The sequence below is a fragment of the Cavia porcellus genome, unplaced genomic scaffold, assembly GCF_034190915.1.
Source record: "Cavia porcellus strain 051 isolate PalLab524CR breed Dunkin Hartley unplaced genomic scaffold, mCavPor4.1 scaffold_33, whole genome shotgun sequence".
NCBI lineage: Eukaryota > Metazoa > Chordata > Mammalia > Rodentia > Caviidae > Cavia > Cavia porcellus.
This window is the reverse complement of record NW_026947516.1, coordinates 11,865,084-11,887,533: the sequence shown is the minus strand read 5'-3', so window position 1 is coordinate 11,887,533 and position 22,450 is coordinate 11,865,084. Positions and strand designations below refer to the sequence as shown.

The 22,450-nt window shown below is 40.3% G+C and overlaps 1 protein-coding gene across 6 annotated transcripts in view; it reads left to right on the top strand.

The window, feature by feature from the left end:
* Positions 1-22,450, top strand: part of Mid1 (midline 1) — a 346,699-nt gene that overhangs the window by 220,330 nt on the left and 103,919 nt on the right. For 3 of the 6 annotated variants that reach the window (XM_063242905.1, XM_063242907.1, XM_003462901.5), the window contains exon 2: positions 14,836-15,551. In XM_063242905.1, coding sequence (XP_063098975.1) covers positions 14,892-15,551 — 660 coding nt within the window. In that variant the 5' untranslated portion in view covers positions 14,836-14,891. Of the gene's footprint in view, positions 1-3,301; positions 3,620-12,006; positions 12,807-14,835; positions 15,552-22,450 lie in introns of those variants that run through there. The other 3 variants (XM_063242908.1, XM_013144714.3, XM_063242906.1) reach the window with 3 other exon arrangements.

Here is a 22,450-nt window from a genome sequence, read left to right as displayed (position 1 = left end):
TGATAACATGGTTTTTATTGCCCCAGGTCTGTGCTGCCTGGAAAAACTATGGTTCATCCATTAACTTAAAATGTGATAAAAGTATTTGTGCTCAAATCTCTCCTTTTCCCTAGAAGCCTGCTGCTTTTGTTCTGTACAGACGCTCAGTCCAACGACACTGTTCTTAATATCCTGTTTTCATTCGTCAGAGCTGTTGTCCCTTTCATTGCCACGTTCCCATCGTCCCTCTTTTCTCATGTGGTGCTTTACAATAACAATTCAGAACAAAAGAATCACTTCTCTTTCGGTTGCTATTTTTTTTTTTTTTAAAGACTTCATTCCTTGGATGTAGGGCTTCAGTGATCATGGAAAATGTTTAAAGCATGTTCTTCATAATAGTTAACCAGAAGTTGTGAATAAAGGTTAGTTTCCTTTATATTTCAAGATCATGAACGAAGTAGCTTCAGGGTATTGTGAGCATGAGGTTTTTGTGTGTGGCTAGCTTTGAAGTTTGGTGGGGGGAAGTGATTTTCTTTAAGAAAAGGCACTATCATATTTGAGAGAATTTCCCAGTCTGCTCATACGATAGGAATCAGTTACTCTGTACCGTCGTTGTTACCTCCATGGGGCATGAGATGGGAGTGTTTGTTCTTGTCTTTGAATTTAAGCTTTCCGGTGTTCAAAGAATATAGTGAAATGTCCACTGGCCAAAGTCAAGAACTGTTTATTGATGTTTTTGTTGCTCATGGATGATTGAGAAGGGTAGAGGATGTACTTTCTCTGCTTTCTAAGGGAGTGTTGTATAAATGAAGTAGGTAAAAGTTTTCCCAAATGGCAAGCCTTTCTCCGGGGTGCAGTCTACTTGCCAAAATCCTGCTTGACGGCTGTGTTTTTCATAGGACAGATCTTATGTCATTTTGCTCATTTCCAGGTAACCTTTTGCAGATAGGAGCAGGCAGGTTTTTTTTTTTTTTTAACAGATAAAAATTATCTACAAGTTTCTGGTTTTGTCCAGAGGAAGGAGTGTTTCTGTGATGCAGGAGGGCTGCAAATACCGAAGGGTTTCTGAAAGGGGAATGGCCATGTACAGTTTTGAAAAAAAAAAAAAATATATATATATATATATATATATATATATATATTTGTGTGTGTCTATCTAGGCATACCTATTTATATGTGCCTGCAAATATCAAGTATATTTTAAATACATATGGAAATTTATATAGACTTAGAATTCTATGGATTTATATAGAAATACTTGTCCAGTTATAAATATATAGAGAGCAGTGTTCAGGGAAGAAAGGCAGTGTTACTCGCTTTTCTTCTGTGGATGGATTCCAAGGAACAGCTTCCATTTGTGCTAGCACACCTGTGGTCGACTCATCTGGAGGGCCGATTTATTCTTATGCCAGGAGACTAGGTGTCACAGACTGCCACTGTCCTCCTTTTCTCTCCATTCTGTTCTCCCTGCCTTCAGTACCAAACCCCTACATGCTGACCAGTACAGCATAGCCCTAGAAAACATCAGTCATTTTCGATACAATATCAAATAGCTTCTATTTTCCCTTAAAACTGGATGTTTTATCTCTTAAACTGTAAAAGACATAAGAAGTCTGAGCTCTTACGATTAGAAATTCATGTAGAAGTTATCATATTACATTCTTTTAAGATTGCAAACATTTTTTGCAGTTTACCATATTCTTTTGAGTAGCTGAGCAAATGTTTAGTTCCTAATGTTTCAATTAATGTTAGATTAATTTTCCACTACAGTGCCAAACTATGAATAAGACTATCTAGCAGAAATTTTGACAATTTTAATGTTGTTTTAGCAAAGGTTATTTAAAAAAAAAGACCTCTTGCTGAAAAGTTCTTTAAAATTCAAGTTTGTGGTGTGTGTATCTTTTCTGTGCACAATGAGTAACTTCTTAAGTAAGTTATCTTTATGTGAAATTGAGTAATCTCTGTATTGTTAAAAGGCAAGTGGAGTTACAGTTTGGAGAGACACAAGTCAAGACAATCATGATTGCATTTTTATGTACTAATGTATGAAGCTCGCTTTGATTTACCATAAGGTGTTGCAACAGTTTGAAAGTAGATGCGGCAACATGCTCCTCAGCCACCCGGGGATAAAGCTCTTGTCTTCTGCTTCCCTGTATCAACAGCTCCTTTGACTCCTTTGGTGGAGTCCAAATGTCTAGGATAGAAGTTGAATTGTGCAGAGTTTTTTACCCTTTCCTAATGATTTACATTACTTGCAGTTTCTTTTCTTACATAGTGATAAGCAACATCCTTCAAAGAGCTTCAGTGTACCACATGTGTTTTGGGTGGGGGGAGACTACTTCCCTTTCTTCAGACAATCACATTTTAAATAGTTACATTCCATTCTCAATACACCCTTTCTTTGCCATTCTGGAGTCTGAAATCAAGTTTTGGGCCACACCAAAGATTCTATATTTATCTTTATCTAGGAGTCCCACATTTACAGATTCACCCAAGTTTAGAGCAAAACCATGGGAAAGAATTTCATCTGTTCTGAACATGCATAGACTTGTCTTCTTGTTGTGTCTACCTCACCAATATAATAAAGCAATGATTCATATAACAATTCCATTGTGTTAGGTATTATAGGTAATATTTACAGTATGCAAGAGATGTATGTAGGTTGTGTACAAATACTATTTTATATAAAGGAATTAAACATCCTCAGGTTTTGGTGTCCTTAGGGAGGAATGTTGGAACCAATATAGAATAGAACCAAGAGAAGACTGGCTGCACATTTGATATATATACCTATGTATATGTAAAACTTGAGCATTTGTGTGTAAATACAAATGCATGTATTCATATATACATAAATTTTCAGTTACTGGCTGAGATGATCCATTGCAATTTACATTTTTATTTTTGGGCAAAAATGTGTTTTATTGTACCTATACATGAAATTGTTTTTTTTTTTTTTAATTGGGTTTAAAAACAATTTTAAAGTGCTTTCAGAAAATATACTTTAATTTGAAAAATGATGACAAAAAATGAATATATTGTTTTTAAAATGAACAAACGAGTACCCAGAGCACAACCTGAGAATGTACTCAGTAGGGTGCCCAAAGTGCGCAAATGCAAGGGAGGCAAGTGCCTGTGCCTGACCCCAGAGGTCTGCAGGGCAAGTCCCCTTGGCAGCGAGGAGAGCTGGCACACAGCCTTGGGCTGCAGGAGCCGCCGCCGCCGGTCCCTGTTAGCACCAAGTACAGATCCCAATGCCAAGTCATCTTTTTTTTTTTTTTTTTGTATGTACAAGGCAGTGGGTGTTGACCTGAGCTGCTCTGCCTTTTCGTTTGGTTTCAGTTGAGCCCTGAGTGGGCGAAGGAATAGGGAAGTCACAGTGGGGGCAGTGGAAAAGGCAGTTGATTCTTCGACTCGGGCAACCCTGGCTGAGTAGACGAGGTGGAGCTGGCCTTCCTGGAATTGTTGGGCCGATTTTCCTGTTGTGTTTCACTGTCGACGCTCTCACAGACACACAGGACTGCTTCAGCACTGCCTGCCACCCACCATCTGGTCTCGGTGGCCTGTCTGTCATTTCGTGGGTCCCCATCCTCTGCCTACGGCGATGTTTCTTCAAAAAGAACTAGTGTGCAGTCCGTTGGTGGGTATTCAGGGGGGTCTGTTTATCAGGATCTGGAGAGGTGCTCCAAGGACTCTTAAGGACCAGTGTCCTGGTTTCTATTTTTAACCTGTTTATTGGTCTTTCAGGAATGAGTGGCACCTCTGACACAGCCTAGAGGGTTCCTTCACTACTTGAGACTGGGCAGGACAGGGCAGTTGTTCCTCCAGGAGTCATGATTGCTCTTTTTGATTTGCCATTTGTGTCTTTCGCTTGTCTGCTTAGATAAATGAATCTCCAGAAGAAGTATTTAAGCATTCTGTTAAGTAAATTTGGAAGAGTAGATTTCAATTAAAATAACCAGTGTGTGTGACCCAGCTCCCCCATTTCCCCTTAGTTTCGGTCATTAAAGACCTCATATCGTCATAGACATCTGCCATGCTTCGAAGTGATTCTTTTCAGGAATGTTCATTCATTATTAATCAGGTTGCATGGTCAGGGGAGTATGTGATTATTTTAAAGAATATCCTAGAGATCCAGTTACTAAAAATGAGCATGATATAGGCAGATGTGGAAGTACAGAAAAGGGTTTGGTGAACGGTTGCACTTGATTTGTATGAATTTTACCAAGTGGGTATTCTGGGAGATTAAAAATCTTCCCAGTGATCATGTCAGGTATCAGGCAAAATGATTTGAATTTCAGCATTCTTTAGAATAAAGAAGAAATGACAAGTTATTCAAAATGTTTACTGTATGAATTAATTGTGATAAATGCTTATGTATTTGTCTTTTTTTTTTTACCAGTCCCTCTAGGCTTCTCCAGGTTAGTTGGCAAAAATTCCTAGTTGTCTGTTACCAATTAAATAAGTGAATTTGGGTGTGCTGACAGTCAGAGATTAACCATACTGATATTTCAGAGTAGCATTCATTACCTACAGAGTGTTACTAGATTACTTTTTTCCAGCCTGTTCCTACCCGATGTATTATTTATATTATTGCTTTAAGAACCACTTTGTATTTGTACTTTTCTCTGCCATAATTTGGAGTAGGAAGCAGGTTATATTATGGTATCACTTTCTTGTCTTTAGAATGTCATTATGTTATATCTCCTTTTTTCTTTCCGTCTCTTCACTGCCATGTTTTATTGTGCCTTTATTGACTCACCTGCTTGTCCAATCGGCTAGAGTACTAAGCAGTAAAGTGGTACTGAGATAATATGTTTGTTGGTGGCTTTTATAACTCATGGTTAAATATTAACCTGTGTAGCTGAATACGAATATGCTGAGTGCTTAATGAGTTATGTTCTTTAAAATATTCTATGTAGTGAAACTGTCTTGGAACAGCAGCTGGTTTTCATTAAGGTTATTAGATAATTTTCTGAATTGAGAAATTGTGCTTATCTGAGTTGAGAGCATGTTCCTTCTGAATTTGATCTCTTGACTTTCACTGTTGCACCACTGAGTTGTTTTGAGTCCTCTGACTATATTTCTACTGATTCAAGATGGAAACATCATTCCACAGTCTTTAAAAAATATTCCACCTATATGGTCCTTTAACAGGAATAATCTCATAGCAAACATCTAAATAGCAATAAATAGACTAACTCTTAATTCCCCATGTGAACAGGGGCAAGAGGTATGGACAATCAAGGTCAGTCACTTGATCGTATAGGCCTTTCAAATAGTTCCGTTATTTGTAGCATTGTTAATGTTTTTTGTTGCTTGTGACATTTTTAAGGGCTTCCTTTCCTGGAATAGTTATTATGCATCTTGGTATAACTTTGTGCAGTGCGAAGTGTTTTTTGTCATCTCAGTTATGTTTTGATAAATTTTACAAGCTTAGTTTCCATATTCCAGAGGATATTTGGAAAATAACCAGAGGAAGTGCCTTGGTTATTATCCAGGCAGTGACTGAGAGCCACCTGGTATTAACACTTGATCTCAGGCCACGCAGTGTTGGTATCAAAGTATATTCCTTGGTTTTATACCTAATTAATTGTCCTGATTGTTAAGGATTTCAGAGGTGTACAGTGAAGGGCAGGAAATGAATTTATCAATAAGAAAAATAATTTTGTTTCATAGAGTATGCAGACATGTCACAGAACACATGTAGGGAGGCACTGAGGTGATGGGACTTCCTTAGGATGAAAATGCCAGAATCTCCATGAAGAGAAACTGGGAAGGAAAATATCATGGATGTTGTACTGATGATGAACTATGGGTGACTAATCTCAGAGAATGCGTGTAGTCTGAAGATCCCTAAATCTCAGTCCAGTTCTTCAGCATATGGGTGAAATCTCCCTATTCTTGACATCTTAACCAGAAAGGTTGTACACTAAATTTGCCCATGAATTAAACTTGACAGTACACGTCATCCACACTGGAGCTCTAGATATTTCTTCAAGATACAGCTTATCATGATTGTATCATATTAGAGGTCCTAAAAAAGGAAAAGTAAAGATCTAAAATGAGCTGCTGAGCAAGATTGTATCATGGGTTGTGACAGTATAGATTGGTGCTTAAATAATTTGTTTGTGCTGACTCACTAGGTAAATATGCAATTTATATCTCTTATTTCAAAGGACAAAACAAAAGTAATGACTCCAACACACAGGAACCCTGTTAACTTTCCTGCTGTTGACCTAAAATGTGAATCCAGAAGAGCCTCCATTCTGAATCCCCCACCTCCCTTCCCAAGCCTAAACCCTACAGCTGAGGAAGTTCCTATGCTTCCTTCCTCTTGCACTGGTAATTTTCTCCTTCAGTGTTTTCTCCTATATCCTATGCCGAAAGCAAAAGCCACCCCTTCTCTGTCTGGGAAAACCTTCTTCCTGTGGTCAGTGCTACTTCAGCAGAAAGATACCTCAGGATGAAGATACCCAGAGAGAACAACGCAGGAACTTTCTACTCAGGAACTGGCAAGTTAGATGCTTAGCTATCACTGACGTGGCAGAGTCCCATAATCTTTCCCAGCCCTCGATAACAGCTCTCCATCTGTCTGTTAATTAACTTTCTTTAATCTTATGAGGCATGAACCTCATACATCCAGATTTTTTCCACAGGAGTTTCAAAGATGAGGTGGTCATTTGGCTCAGGTCACACATTCATGTTTACATAAAACTTTAGACTATGAATGTTATCTCCACAGGAGAATTTTGTGTGTGTGTGTGTGTGTGTGTGTGTGTGCCTGCATGTGTGTGCACATTTTCATCCCTGAGCACAACAGACTAAGTGAATTTGATTACACTGAAATAATGAGATATATGGAAGATCTTTAAGCCTGGGTCCTATTACTGACTATTCTGCTGTGTACTAGGATTTTGTGTATGTGTGTGTGTGTGGGGGGGGTGTGGATGTGGGTGTGGGTGTGGATGTGGATGTGTGTGTGGTACTGATGAGTGATCCAAAGGCCTTCTTACTGAACTCTATTCCCAGCCATATTTTTTATGAGACAAGATCTCTGTGAGTTGCTAAATTGTCCAAGTTGGGCTGGTAATGTTGATCCTCTTGCCTCAGCCTCCCAGGGTACTGGAATTATAAGCCTGTACCACCTGGCCCAGATGTAAGTAATATTTTTAAAGAAATATTTTTTATCTCATGAATATGATAATTCTTTTACTTTGTGTTTTTTTTTTTTTTTTTACTTAAAGGGTTACTTTGTTACCGTGTATTTTTTTTATACCAGGGATTGATCTCAAGACCTCATGCTTGCCAGGCAGGCACATTATGCTGGTGAGCTAAACCCCCAGCACTTAAAGGGTTACTTTGTAACCCTTAAATGTAAGCATTTAAGGTATATTACACTAGTTATGGCAAGGGATTTAGCTCAGCGGCATCAGCACCTGCCTGACAAGCTCTGCCGATCATGAGTTTGATTCCTGGTACCAAAAGAAAAAAAAATTACACTAGTTAGGGTGGTTGTTTTAAACAGTTCTTTGTTTGCAGTTGCAAACTATAACAGTGAACAGGACTTTTTGAGTTTCCTAAAGGTTCCATTCTCATCTTTAAAAAGTTTTTAAAACAGAAACAAACACAGCATGAAGCAAACAAACAAAAACTCACATAAAAATGATTTGTGCTAGAAAAAAAAGCAAAGGCAATTGGTAAGAATGGCAAGTGGTCCCATTTACTGGGTCTCTGTCTTAGGAAGTGAGTAAAAATAAAGTTGAAGGTATATTGGACAAAACATGAGTAAGGCTTTAGAAAAGGGGACAAAGACTCATATTTGTGACATCAGGGAGGTTTTCTGTGTTTTGAGTCACTGAGAGAAGTGACAAGAAAAAGCTGTGCTGCCAGAAGCATGTTATAAAAATTAGACTGAAGAAAGAAAGATTGGAGGTAATAAATCAAATTAGGGGAATTTTTTTTGTAATGGTCTAAGAATGCAGCAAAGAGGGTCTGGAACAACACAGAGGCAGTGTGAACAAAAAGAAAGAGGCCAATTCAAAGAGTTACGGAGGACTGGCAAATACATACATGTTTAATGTTTTGGATTTGAGGAAGGAAAGTGCTTTTGTTTCCTACTTAGCTATAACAAGTTATCACAAACGTGTTGGCTTTAAACACGACATGTGTTTATTATTTTATAGTTCTAGAGGCCTGAAGTCTGACACAGATCTCCCAGGGCCAAAAGTATCTGCAGGGTATCTCGCCTAGGGTTTAATCCATTTTCTTTTCGGCCCCAGTTTCTAGAAGATGAGTGCATTCCTTGGCTTGTAGTTCTTTCCTCCATGTTCAGAGTAACCATCTTCTTGCTCTGACTCTCCTGCTTCCAGATTCAATTTTTCAGGAGCCTTGTGATCCCCCAGTGTGCCCACCTTGGTAATCCCCACCAATCTCTTCATCTCAGGCACCCAGTCAGCAGTCTCACTTTATTTGCAACATTCATTTCCCCTTGCCCCTAACATGTCCATAGGCTCTGGGGTGTGGCTTGTGGATATCTATTCTGCCTATCCTAAGAGGAAAGAGTAGAAAATGTGGGGAATTTCTGACTTTTGCCTATCAGGAGGATGGAAGCACATGAGAAACCCTGAAAAGAAGATGGTTTAGTGTTCTCTGATGATGGGCATCTCTGAGATGCCCACCCTGAGTCTGGGGAATTTACAATACACAGAGTAGAGAAACTTTAATGCTGAGCTGGATTTCCAGATGGCAGTTTGAATATAAGCCGAGGCATCACTTTCAGAGAGTCAGTCGATGAAATGAATGAACAAGCAAGTTGGCTTTTTTGAAAGAAGTATAAATGGTGAGAAAACACCTAGAGTGGTCAACAGGAGTAAGAAGACAGCAGCAGATGGAGGAAAACTAGAAAAGTACACCTTCAATCATACACAGGATGAGAGAGGAATGGAAATCAGGACAAGTGAAAAACATTCACATCACTGTTTACTAAAATAGTCATTCATCGATTTTCCGGTCTATATCAGTCTGCATTCCTGTCTGAACTGGGAGTTGAATCCAGGGCCTTTGTGTGTGTGTGTGTGTGTGTGTGTGTGTGTGTGTGTGTGAGAGAGAGAGAGAGAGAGAGAGAGAGAGAGAGACAGAGACAGAGAGAGAGAGAGACAGAGACAGAGAGAGACAGAGAGAGAGAGACAGAGAGAGCTTGGAACTGGTGAATCTCCTGCCAAGGCCACCAGTAGGTGTGCATCACCACACCCAGTTTAACTTCCCATTTTAAGAAAATGCTTTTATTTTTGAACCTGTAAGAAAGTTTCTAAAACAAGGTGGTTTCCATCCATATAGCCTAGGCTTCACTGCAATGTGTTGGCTTAGGGACATGATTAGAGTAAATGTAAGAGGAGCCCTGTGGGTCTCATCCACAGACACACGAGGCAGGCAGAAAGTAAATAGCATGCTGAACATCCTAGAAGCTAAGACAGGGGCCACCTGTCCGACTTCCATTTAGCTCACTTATTTTATGCCTTAATGTAGACACAAGAGCCGTGGGTGGGCAGAAATGTGAGCTGTGAATTGTTGCTATTCCCAGTTTGTTGTGAGGAGTTCCCATGATTACCTACATCCTCCTCTGAATGAAGACCAATCAGCCCATTCATAAAATTGTTGAGCTATAGAATTTCCTGACAAAAATATGCATGTGTGATTTCCTTCTATTGTATTGAAGGCTAAGCAACCTTTTTTAAAAAAATGATAGTATGGAAATTAAACTATGTGGGTTAAGAAAAGATAAAAGAAAGAAAACATTTCGCACAAATCCACTGCTGCCCACGATGTCTACTGGTTGAACTCCTATTTATCTTTTAACACCCACCTCACATATTACTTCCTTTAGGAAGCCCCCTGTCTTCCAGTAGAGAGTTGAGTATTCCAGATATATCTTTGGCATGCACCTTTTGCTATGTTGCATGGCATTTTTTTGTTCATAGTTTCCCTCTTGAACCATGAGTTCACAGAGGCAAGTGCTTTGTATTACCAGTGACTGTCCCAAGACCAAGCACCTAGAAGGATTTAAATGTCTGGTGAAAGAATGATTAGTATTTTAGTTTCTCTAGAAAGTTATTTAAAAGAAAGCTAGAAAACAAGCCATGTTTTTTTTTTTTTTTTTTTGAAGAATGACATGTACTGCATTGTTGAGTACCTTAATGAAAATGATGCTTATAACATGGCAATATCTGGATAGAAGTGGAAAATGGAATCGTTTATATATATATCAAATCAAAACACCTTCCTTTTTGGCAGCACGCAAACCAAAGACTTGGAAAATTGGCTTAACCTCACTCACCACATCTAGATATTGTGTCATCACTTACTACAATTAACCGTTTACAGCGTAGACACTTGCCCATAGCACTATGCCAAGTGCCATGGGATAAAAGAAAAAGATTCAGATCTGAGCAGCTGCTGTTAAATCATTCTTATAAGAATTGCCTCAAGCACTCAACTCACATCATTTCCATTGATGTCAGGGTAAAATCCCATCACACATCATTTCCCACTAGCACTGGAAACGTGTACACTCTTGTCCAAGTCTGGCTCCGCCATTGTTCCTCACATAGCATTTTATTCATAACTCTCTGAGAATTAGTTTCACTTTATATCCTGGCTAGCTGTGTATGTCTGTCTTCTAATACAAAGGTCAGCAGAATAAGACCTTCAGGCCAAATCTGGTTCATTACCTGTTTTTGTAAATACAATTGTGTTGGAACACAGCCACATTTATTCTTTTTTTTTTTTTACTGTGTATGGTTGCCTTGGCATTACAGTGCTGGAATTGAGTATTTGTATAGTATGCAAAGCCAAAAATATTTACTGCCCTGTTCTTTATAGAAAAAAAAAAACTTGCTGATTTCTGTTCCAATGTGTTGAGAGACCCTTAAAGGAAAAAGTCATGCTATTTTCTTTTTGGTTTCTGCCCAAACAGCAGTATATTCAAAGGAATCAGTGAATGTTTAGGTCCTATTGTGTGTTGAGCGGTGCTCTAGCTGCTGCTGGTACAGTCCTCAAGAAGCAGAGAAGAATCTCTCATCTCATGAAGTCTATAACCTACTGCTGAGTGTAATGGGGAGAGACAAGGCAATGAACAAACTAATGGAAAATATCAGCAATAAATGCTAGGGAGAAAAACAGACTGAGATGGGAGGAAAGGATTGCTGTAATGAGTGGGCGTTCATGGTGGGAGTAGGGAAATTGTTCTCATGCAGCTTCAGAGAAGGTGACACTGGAGCAGAGTCATGTGGATTCTGAAGGCCATGTGGGGGCAAGTAGGGAAGGGACATGACTGGTATGTTTGGGGACTCATAAAGAGGCTTTTGCCCAGAGCAGAGCAAGCAAGGAGTAGCGTGGGAGGAAATGAGCTCACTGTCTGAGTGGGGTTTTCTGAGCTGGTTTTACTCTGGTGAATTTCTCTCTGGCTGAGGTAGGAAGTTCCTGGAGGGCAGAGCATAGAACAAGCAGGGCTTTTCACATTTTAACATGCTTTGGCGAGGGAGATACACTACAGGGAGAAGGGCAAAGGGTGAGCCAAGAGATAGTTTACATAGGTCTTGATGACCCACGTATGAGATGACAATAGAAGTGGAACAATGAGAACACCAGATTCTGATGTCTTGAGCCGGGTCAGTACTTGGCACTCAGTAACCGTGAATGAGAAAATAAAACGCTGACATTTACACTGGGATCCACAATGGAATCAGCTCTTGAAGTTCTGATGGTGACATTCTGAGAAAGAACCCTAGCACTTGTATTGAAATTACCAATCCTTTTCCTGAGTTTGTCTTTCTGTGCCTCGTTTATTTCATTATTTCATTTAGTGTTATGTCCCTCAGTCCCATATGGCTGAATAATATCCCATTGTGCACATTTACTACATTTTCTTTATTCACTATTTGATGGACAATTAGATTGTTTCTACTTCTTGGCTATTGCTGCATTGAACACGGAGTACAGTGTCGGTATCACTCCCGGCCGGCAGGAAGGACACACAACAAAGTCTGGCAGTGGACAACCTTTTCTTTTATTTTCCTTCTCCGTACAGCCTGCCCCGGGAATCCTCCCGGCCGAAGCCTCTGTTGGTCCGCTCCCCGCGGCTCCTTGCGTGCTTCTCCCTACAGTCTGTCCCGAAGCCTCTACCGGTCCGCTCTCCGCGGCTCCTTGTGTGCTTCTCCCTACAGTCTGTCCCGAAGCCTCTACCGGTCCGCTCTCCGCGGCTCCTTGCGTGCTTCTTCTGCTTCTTTTGCTTCTTCTTCTTTTCTTGGCGGGAGAGGCACTCACTTTTATAGGGTTACAGTGGCCAACCAGTTCAAAGCGCGCGATGCGGGCTGATTGGCTAACATCAGTTGTTGCTAGGCAGACTATCTTACAGGGCGGGTTGTGAAGCAGGAGATCTTACAGGGCGGGTTGTTTACCAAGCAGGAAGCAGGAGATCTTACAGGGCGGGTTGTTTACCAAGCAGGAAGCAGGAGATCTTACAGGGCGGGTTGTTTACCAAGCAGGAAGTAAGCGCCATCTTAGCACACTCGATGGGAGGGGTAATCTAGCTCAGGCTTTGCTCTTTCCTACAGGCCTCACGTCCGCCAAGTAAGGCGACCGGGCTCGGCCGCGGCTCCCAACAGTACAGATGTCTCTTTGATATACTGGTTTCATTTCCTTTGGATCTAGACCCAGGAGTGGGATTTTTGGATCATATGACATTTCAACTTTCAGTTTGTTGAAGAATCTCCACACTGTTTTCCCATGTATTGAATTATAATACTATGGACTACAAACATGCCCAGGTACTGTAGGTTAAGAAAAAATCAAATTACAAACTAATGACTAATCATATAGCTCTCCAGACATAATTTGACTCCTCCTATTGAGATAGGTCAATAGGCAGTTTTGTTTCACTTGAGAATGAATCAGACCAAGAAAACTACATTTTTCCTTTAAAGTCTTCAGATTGAAAGGGAGAGGACTTTTGTTTCAGAGATAATTATTTTTCCATAGTTAATCAAAGTAATATTTAATAGGTAGAATCAATTTCTTTTGAGGCTTCTATAGGAAGATTGTTCTGAGACCAACTGGACCCTTTGTTTCTTGCAAAAGCAATTTTTGGGTTGCTTTCCATTGCAGGCTGTGGGAAGATAAATAAGCTTTATTCTTTCTGATGTGGTGAATATTAGCAAGTACTTGGATTAGCAAGTAGTTTATAAACTAATAGTTCTTTGATTTTCAACAGGCTCAGGACATACATTTCCTTTTTAATGATCATTTAGCATCCAATTGGTAGCAAGACGAATGCTTGTTTCGCCTCTGTAGGACATGGTATTTCTCAGGAATGCTATTTCAGAAAGGGTCAGAGTGTTCTAGAAATGTTGTAAATAAGCAGAGGTGTGAATACAAATGGCTGATTGTCAGAATCACTAATCGTAACTTTGGAGGAGATGGCTTCCCCTAATTCCCACCGACACCCCCCCCCCCGCCGGGTCTACTGATTTGAATCTCCCGACCACTGGGTGAACTGCACTATTCTCCCACAGTCTGCAGTAGGCTGCATCTAATATGCCCACCAGTGCTCTGCAGAACTCGGCTAATGGCCTTGAAAGGGAGAAGTTTCAAAGAGGCATGGTTCCCAGGCCTGCTAATGAGCAGGAGGCCTCTTCACCTTAATGAACCAGGGCTTGTGTGGGATTCTTTGCCTTCCCGTTTTGAAGGGAGGCAGCAGGAGTTCAGAAAAGCAGCAAGGGCTTTATGGTGAGGGGAGCATAGATCTGGGCCACCCCAAGGTGGCCGTCAGGGTGGAGGACAACAAAGCTGGTAAAGGTCGAGCGTGGGCCAGCAAGGCTGTGAACATCAGGCAGGACCTCCTGCTACCCTGGCCTGTGGCTGGCAACAGTGACAAACCCGAGCTGGGAGATTTTAGGCTAGGCGTTTTGCACAGGGTCCCTCAGCAGCCCTTGCAGGCCATTTTAAACTGTGCTTTAAATTGTAATTGCTATCAGAATTAGAACTCATCAAGTGAATATGATAACCATCCAAATCCTTGTTCTAATTAACTAAATCATTGTCCCAAATATTAGTTATTGGTACCCAAACTCACTGCAGCTGCAAAAAGTCTTCCGGATATTTTTCTGAACTCCTCTCTGACCGCCTATACCCCACTGCCATGTTAGACAGTAAAATTACTCAAAAAGTAACAAATGATCAACAAAATGATTGCCTTTACCAAAATCATCTTTGTGGGAGTCCACATTTTTTTCTCAAGAACATATTTTAGAAAATGACATCCTGTATTTAAACATGATATTTCTACTGAAGTCTGTATGTGTTGTGTACATTTGATGCTTATTTCTATGGTAACTATCTATGATTCAAAAGCCTGGTTTGGTATTGCAGAATTAAAGTCCCTCAAAACAAATACACATTATTATGTAAGTTCATAAATTCAAAGTTACACATGACTGAGTACAGTTCATTAATGAACGTTTCTACATTTTAATTTTCAACTCAAGATAAAAAACGGCTGTGATATAGTAGGATTATGCTGATTAGATACAAATCATGTAAATTGTAGTTTCAATTACTGGCCAGTTTTACAAGCCAAAATTGCCAAAAAGAAAGAAAAAACATCTATTTGCGGTGACTGGAACTTGAGAAATACGTTGAAGCTTTTCTACCCAGTGGATAGAGAGAGAACTATCTGAAATGCACACATGTTTACCCTTCCATGCCCTGTGTTTGGAATTGTTCGGAGATGGATCTGAAGCTGACAGCCACCCATGGCTGACCCCTCGTGCCTAATCAAATTTTGCATTCTGTTTCCAGATAGCTGATCAGCTTCCTTGGATTTTGCTGATGACACCGGAGAGCTTAGCCTGAAGATGGAAACACTGGAGTCGGAGCTGACCTGCCCTATTTGTCTGGAGCTCTTTGAGGACCCTCTCCTGCTGCCCTGCGCACACAGCCTCTGCTTCAACTGTGCCCATCGCATCCTGGTGTCACACTGTGCCACCAACGAACCTGTGGAGTCCATCAGCGCCTTCCAGTGCCCCACGTGCCGGCATGTCATCACGCTCAGCCAGCGAGGTCTAGACGGGCTCAAGCGCAACGTCACCCTGCAGAACATCATCGACAGATTTCAGAAAGCATCAGTGAGCGGGCCCAACTCCCCCAGCGAGACCCGCCGGGAGCGGGCTTTTGACGCCAACACCATGTCCTCCGCTGAGAAAGTCCTTTGCCAGTTCTGTGACCAGGATCCTGCCCAGGACGCTGTGAAGACCTGTGTCACTTGCGAAGTGTCCTACTGTGATGAGTGCCTGAAAGCCACTCACCCGAACAAGAAGCCTTTTACAGGCCATCGACTGATTGAGCCCATCCCGGACTCGCACATCCGGGGGCTGATGTGCCTGGAGCACGAGGATGAGAAGGTGAATATGTACTGCGTGACCGATGACCAGTTAATCTGTGCCTTGTGTAAACTGGTTGGGCGGCACCGCGATCATCAGGTGGCAGCTTTGAGTGAGCGCTATGACAAATTGAAGGTTAGTCCGATCCGCCTTAAGCCAACCCCTTTCTGCCAGCAAATGTCATGGAAATAAGAAGTGTATTCACTGTTAGCTGCATGGCAGGTGAAGGTTTTCTCTTCACCTTTGTTATCTGATTAGTCGCAGCATGTTTTTGGCAGCCCCTAAATGTTACACAATAAGCGTATCTTGTAAAAGTTGACTGCTGCTTGTAATTTTAGCGTTGTCAAGGTGAGGGCGAATTCTGAAAATCTGGATCATTTTCAATCTCTGCAGTATTTCTGGATAACTTTCAGTACTGCCTCAATAGAGAGAGAGAGACACAGAGAGAAAGAAAGAGAGACAGAGAGACAGAGAGAGAGACAGAGAGACAGAGAGACAGAGAGAGAGAGAAGGGAAACGAGAGACATAATAAAATCTGGTTGTGGGCACTGATTTTTCTCAATCATCTGGACAAACTAATTCAGTCTCGTGGTAGCTGTCTCTAGTTACTGCACAAACAAAAGAATAGAAGAAGGAATGTCTGTAACAAATGTGTGTAGCAAATGTGGGATTTTAGATTTTGTTTTTTGTCTCAGTGATACCAGGCTTTTGGGGGAACTACAGTGCTCTGACAATCTTGGGTTTCATGAAAGAATTTCTTCTCATGTAAGCTTTATTATTCGGTGAGCTTTCAGTCAAGGTTGAACTTCTCTTTTAACATGAAATTATTAACCTAATTCCAGTTTGGAGGTAATAATTAATATGACTGTATGTCAAATTAAAAAAATCACTCTCCACATATGGCTAGAAAACACCAGGGAAGAATAAAAAGCCGTCTCCAGATGTCTGCTCAACTTCAGGTGATGCCGCGGCTAATTATTGGCAACTCAGCTGAGAGAGTTTGAGTGAGATACTATGTTCACCAGCTAATTTTAGATCACAAGAAACCAATTAAAAGGAAAGGAAGTATAAATTAAAAGCTCTAAGTAAATATATACTGAAGTCCTTCCTCTCAGGAAAAACACATATCCAGTTGTTGAGCAAACAAACTGAATCACATGGGCCAGAGTATTATCACTCTGACGGCAGTGTCACTGTTATAAATGGCTCTGATCACTTCTCCGGAGCTCTAATGGGTGCCTGTGTTTTCACGGGTCACAGAGTTTATGTTGTGACAGTGGGATTATCAAAGTCCATCTGAGATTCAGCTTTGCTGTTTCTTGACATGCGGAGGGAATGTGACCTGCCAAAGCGAATCCCTGCTTTCCTGTGTCATTTGCGCAGCAAAAGCATAGCACCTGTGCACCACACCTCACTTCCTGTGTGCAAAGAGCAACTGATATGAATCCACCTTTAAGCTGTGTAAAGGAAGCTAAATGCAAGGATTAAGGTGACACGGACAAGAGAAGTATGATCTGTTTTTCTCTTTTCTTTCTTTCATTTTTCTTTTCCTTTTTTTAGCAGAGCACACATTGGTAACAGAGGAAAGTACCACCAGAATTAATAATAAAGCAAAAACCAAGCGTGCATGGATTTGGGCTCAAAAGTCAGTTCTTCAAAAATCAATGTGGCTATCAGTTTTTACAGATCAAGGCAATCTTTTTTAATCCCATGTGTTGTTCTTTTTGGGAAGTACAGGGTTTCAGGACAATTGAGCCGAGATGTTTGATCTTTGTTTTCCAAATGTAAACATGTTAGATCTTTTCCATTATTAAAAATGTTTAGTTGATTAGATTAACACTACCTTTTAATGATAGTTTTTTAAAACACCATAATCGTAATTAAATTTCATATTCAACAGCTCCCATACTTGGTGTTTAAATCGGTAATCAAGTGGCTCATTACTTGTGCACTGTCACAGCAAGAGATATTAATTATTTATATAACTTCTTCAAATTTAGGAGGCGATACTGTAATGCTCTAGCCCTTTTTCTGATCAAAATGAAACTCTTCAATCATGAGCCCTGTACTCTTGTCTAATCAAGTCAGTGGGTGATCAGTCCTTGGTACTGTCACAGGGAAGAACTAACAATTAATAATATAGTATATTTTATTTTCTAATTACAGCAATAAGAGTATGTAAACAGGATTCGGTGCCCCTAAACACATTTATAGGCATTCAATAAAATGTGCTTATGAGTGTCTGAAAAGATAACATACTAGTGTAGACCGTTCTGAAACATGCCACTTGATAAATCATAAGCCTATAGAACATTTGGATGTTTATGAGATTTTAGTTGTCACATATTTATGAGCATATATACTACCTTATCTTATTTAAAACGTAAGTACAATGAAAGTTCTGATTTTTAAAGGAGCTAATAACATACCTAAAGGCCAAAACCAAGCAAGTTGTTTTTAATTATTACTTTGATCTTAAAAAATAAAGGTGCTAAGCATATTTATTTTTTCTGAAATTTTGCGGTCTCAGATAAATATAGATTTGTGATGAGGTGGGAACACAAAGTGCGGAGGAATTTGAGGATGCCTTCATGGATGAAGTAATAGATTTATTTTACTTATTTGGATCTGCAAGGACCCAGGGGGCTTCTGCTTGAAAATACGTTTGTCCTTCAATTAGTGAAAGTTCATTTTATGAAGAGGGGAATTCAGCAATGATTATGAACAATAATTATTTCCCTCAATAACACTAAACTTTGGGAGACATTTTTAAGTCATATCAGATCTCAATATGAGTGTTTATATGAAGAAATGGAATAGAGTTTGCACATTTCAGTCTTTTCCTTATAAAATGTGGGCCTTTGTATATCATTTTAACTGAATTTTAAGAAATCTTTCAGTTACTTCAAACTTGGATTAAAATTTTTATTTGTTAACCCCATAACATAGAAGGCAATATAATGTATTTCAGAGTTTTCAAGGAATAGCAGTGCAGTAATTCCTTGTTTTCTGTTCCACATTTGAGCTCTTGTTTCTTTTCTCTAATCACACCTATATAAATAAATCCATTGAGAAAAACTAACCTTTCTTTGCCCTTAATTCTCAACATAGTCCCTTCAAATGAGCTGAAATTGAAGGTCAAAATTAGGATGTTGCTATGCCGATTGTAAGGCTGGCTGTGGGAGTTTGTATAATATGAGTGAGTAAAAAAATAAAATTGCCAAATATTAGTAAAATATATTAAAACTATATATTGCTTTTGTTAGCTTGGCACAAAAATTATTTATGATTTGTGGAATGAAGAGGAAATATCTGAGAAGATCTAATTTTCATGGGAAACTTAGGGTCACTTCCTTTCTCCATCCTTACCTGTCCCCTCCGCGCTCCTGTCACCTCTCACCTCTTTTACCTGCAGAGAGCTCTGTATTATTGCTTGATTATTTATTATGATTGCAATCATTTCTGGTAAGCTCAGAAAGTTCCAGAAAATGCATGGAGAAATACACAAGGCACCTCTTAGTCATGGGGCTGTGTAAACAAATGTAATAGTTGGGAGTGTTGCTTAATGTTCCTGGGTCGCATTTTCCTCGCCCATAAAACAGGGCTAATAATGTACTGTACTTACTTTCAGAGAAACTTGACAGCAAAACAGTGTTTCATGTAAACCCTTCTCACTGTACCTGGCTCAGAGGAAGCCTGCTGTGTGTTTCAGAACTACTGCTGGAAACCAGGAGGCACGCTGTGGAATGGTTGAGTGTGTGGACTTTGGCAGTAGATGGGCTGCCAGATATTTTTAAAATCACAGCTCACATTATTTTTGGGTGAGATAAGTAGTGTTGTTACTTTAATGAATTTGGCAGTTTCAGGTCTAAAGCACCTGGCCAAGGGCAGAGACGCGACAATGAATAAACACTTGTTGTTGGATGTGTGCAGAACTGATGGGTTAGACCAATGTTTTAGGATTTGGAGGGGGAAGAGATGACTGGTTCTGAGTAGAGAATAAACGTGGCTTCAGGGTGGTGGGATTTAAGCTGCCTTGACAGATTGAGTGGATTATGCATGAAAGAACCAGAGTTAGGTGTTCCACGAGTGTGAGAGGCCCGCAGAGACCTGTTGGCAAGACGGTTTTGGAACTGTAGACAGTGCTGGCTAGGACGGAGATTGCGGACAGAGGGGCTCCAAGAGAGAATGCTGGAACAGTCACCTCAAGGGAAGATTTTGAAAGTTCTTTTGAATGCCAAGTTATGTTTGGGGCATTCCCCCTCTTGTCTATAAGATAACGACATAATTTTCCTTGTAAGAGAGGGGCAAGTGCAATGTATGTTTTCTGAAAGAAAGGTCAAATAAAGATATCAGAATGGCTAGGCTTGCTGTGTCCACAGAAAAAATAAAAGGGGGATGTGGCATTCACATTTTTTTTAGATTTTGTGATTTCTTTTCTGGAAATGGCTAATTAATTCAATCATTTCTGTGGTACTGGGGATTGAATCCAGGGCCTGCAAACTGAGATGTTTTTTGTTATTTTGATACAGGGTCTCACTAAGTTGCCCAGGCTAGCATCAAATTTGGGATCCTTCTACATCAGCCTCCTGAGTAGCTTCGATTACAGGTGCATCCAAACATGCCTGGTTGTTGTCTCTTTTTTAATAGACAAATAGATGTAGTGTCACTGGTCAGAAACTACCACTCTGTCAACAGAAACATGTAAAAATATGGCATTCAAAGTTTCATCCCTGAAGACTGAGAAGGACTAGGCAGAGTCACTGCTGTTGGCTCTTGGATTCAGACACAAATGCCATTGTTTTCCTGCATTCTTAGCACAGCTACACACCATGATTGTGACGTGCGTCTATTTCTACTGGCTTTTTGAATCTCAATAAGAAGGATGCTATTCCAGACCACAGAAACAAGCTAGATCCAGGAGCAGCATTGGAGCTCATGTTGTTTCACCCTCTGCAGCAAGACTGGTAAGCAGAGTTGCACCAAGTCACCTAGAGAGGTCACAAGTCTGAACCAGGACTAGATAGAGCACATCTCCCTGCTGCTGCTGTGTTCTGTATTTCTTCTAGTACTTTCTATTGCAGTGAACACTGCCAACACAGATAGCTTTGCTTTTAGCCAGATCATCCTGTCTGAGGTTTCTCTGGAGGTTTCCAGGAATAAGTGCAATGACTTTGAACATACACCTGGCCTAGCTGCAGGCATTTGTCATGGGAATAGGCTATTGCCTTCCTACCTGTTAGATCCCAGCACTTTTGAAGTCTTGGAGGCTAAGGCAGGAGGCTCATTAGTTCAAGCCCAACCTGGGATAACTTAGTGACTTAGTGAAACCCTGTCTCAAAAAACAAAAAGTCTCAGGTTCAAATTCCAGCACCACCAAAAAAAAGTTACTTTGAAGATGTCCCTATGGTGACATTTTTTACAGTTGAGTGAGCATAGATTGAATTATCTTGAAGGGCCAGAACTCACACCCAAAGCTGGACTCACCTGGCTGAACCTGGGCACGGACCTTATAGGGCAAAGGAAAGTTAAGGTAGTAATCTTAATTTAATAATTAGCATATTTTTTCCTGAAGTCTTAAAGGAATCATTTTATTTAAATTTATAAAATGAGTAAACCTATCAGGAATATATGTTTACACATGGCATTTGTATTTATTTTGAAAAATTTTGAAAGGAACACATTTATCTGGACCAGTTACAAATTTAATCCTGGTATGAAATTAACCAGATCATCATTTTCATTTGTAATAATCAAATCAAAATTTTCTCTTTTTTTGAGGTAGGGTCTTACTATGTAGTTCAGACTGGCTTTGAACTCGCTCTGTAGCCCAGACCAGCCTGGACCTCATGGCACTCTTCCTGCCTCAATCTCTCAAATACTGTGATTACAGGTGTGTGCCTCCACTCATGGCCAAAATTTTCTTTCATTCTATGCCACTAGCATTTCATGAGTTATTCTTAGAAAGTCTGGTTAATTTTTTTCCACTGAGTTAGTAATCAAATGGACTTGAATAGGCTAAGAAGCAGTGTGGCTAAAGGTGTAATTTAGTCTCAGTATATGATATGAGCATTCTGGAAAAATCTGATACAACTGTATTTGTTAGATCTGCTTAAAACTTATTTGCTTTGTGTTCTAAACTTTGGATCAGGACACCCAAGGTCTTTACGTATCTACAAGATATGGCTTTTTAAACTAACAGGAAAATGTGCTTTGTGTTTCTCATCAAAAAGGAAAATGCTTGTCAAGTGCCAGCATAGTGACTGACATAGTAAGCACGAGATAAACATGAGGTATTATATTATCTTCACTTTTACTGTTACAGTAAAGGCTTCGTTGGTGTAACCCAATAGTGGATTTCTTGACTGTATCACAAATTACTCAGTGGTTACAGGGTTGATTTTTATTTCTGGCTGACGTGAGAAATTTCAAATAACTCTCAAGGGAATGATACAGTGTTAATATCTGAAGATTGCCTAATTCCAAAAGCGGGGTGGAAACTTTGATAATTTCTTCTTTCTAAACCAAGATAAGCAGTAAAATGCACTTTTAAGAATCAGTGAGTGGTGGGCAGAAAGAAATAGCCTTTAAAATACACACATGTTGAAGGCCATGGATGAAGCCAGTTTTTCATGTTCCTGACTTACCTGATGGAATCACTTACAGTTGTTTCCAAGGAAAGAGGGACTGGTGTTTGGATTTACACTGTGGCTGTCACATTTCGGCACACTAAGACAGAAAAAGAAAAACTAGGCGACGTGACATGCAGACCACTGAAAGCAGCCCTGAGCTCAGTGAGCAATTGGTGTGTGAGTGAATGAGGGCCAATGCTGGCCCTGGGCAGGTTGGTCCCAGCTGTCTCCCTTAGTGGACAAGGGCACTGGGTGGGGGGGGAGAGGACAGACCTCAAGTGAAGGAGCTTGCGGAAAGAAGGCTTCCTTCCCTGCCATTAGCGCTATCATCGCAGCAGCCCTGTGAGCTTTGTTCTCTGTGCTGTCTTCTGTGCTAGTTGTGCAGAATTCAAAGAACCAGTG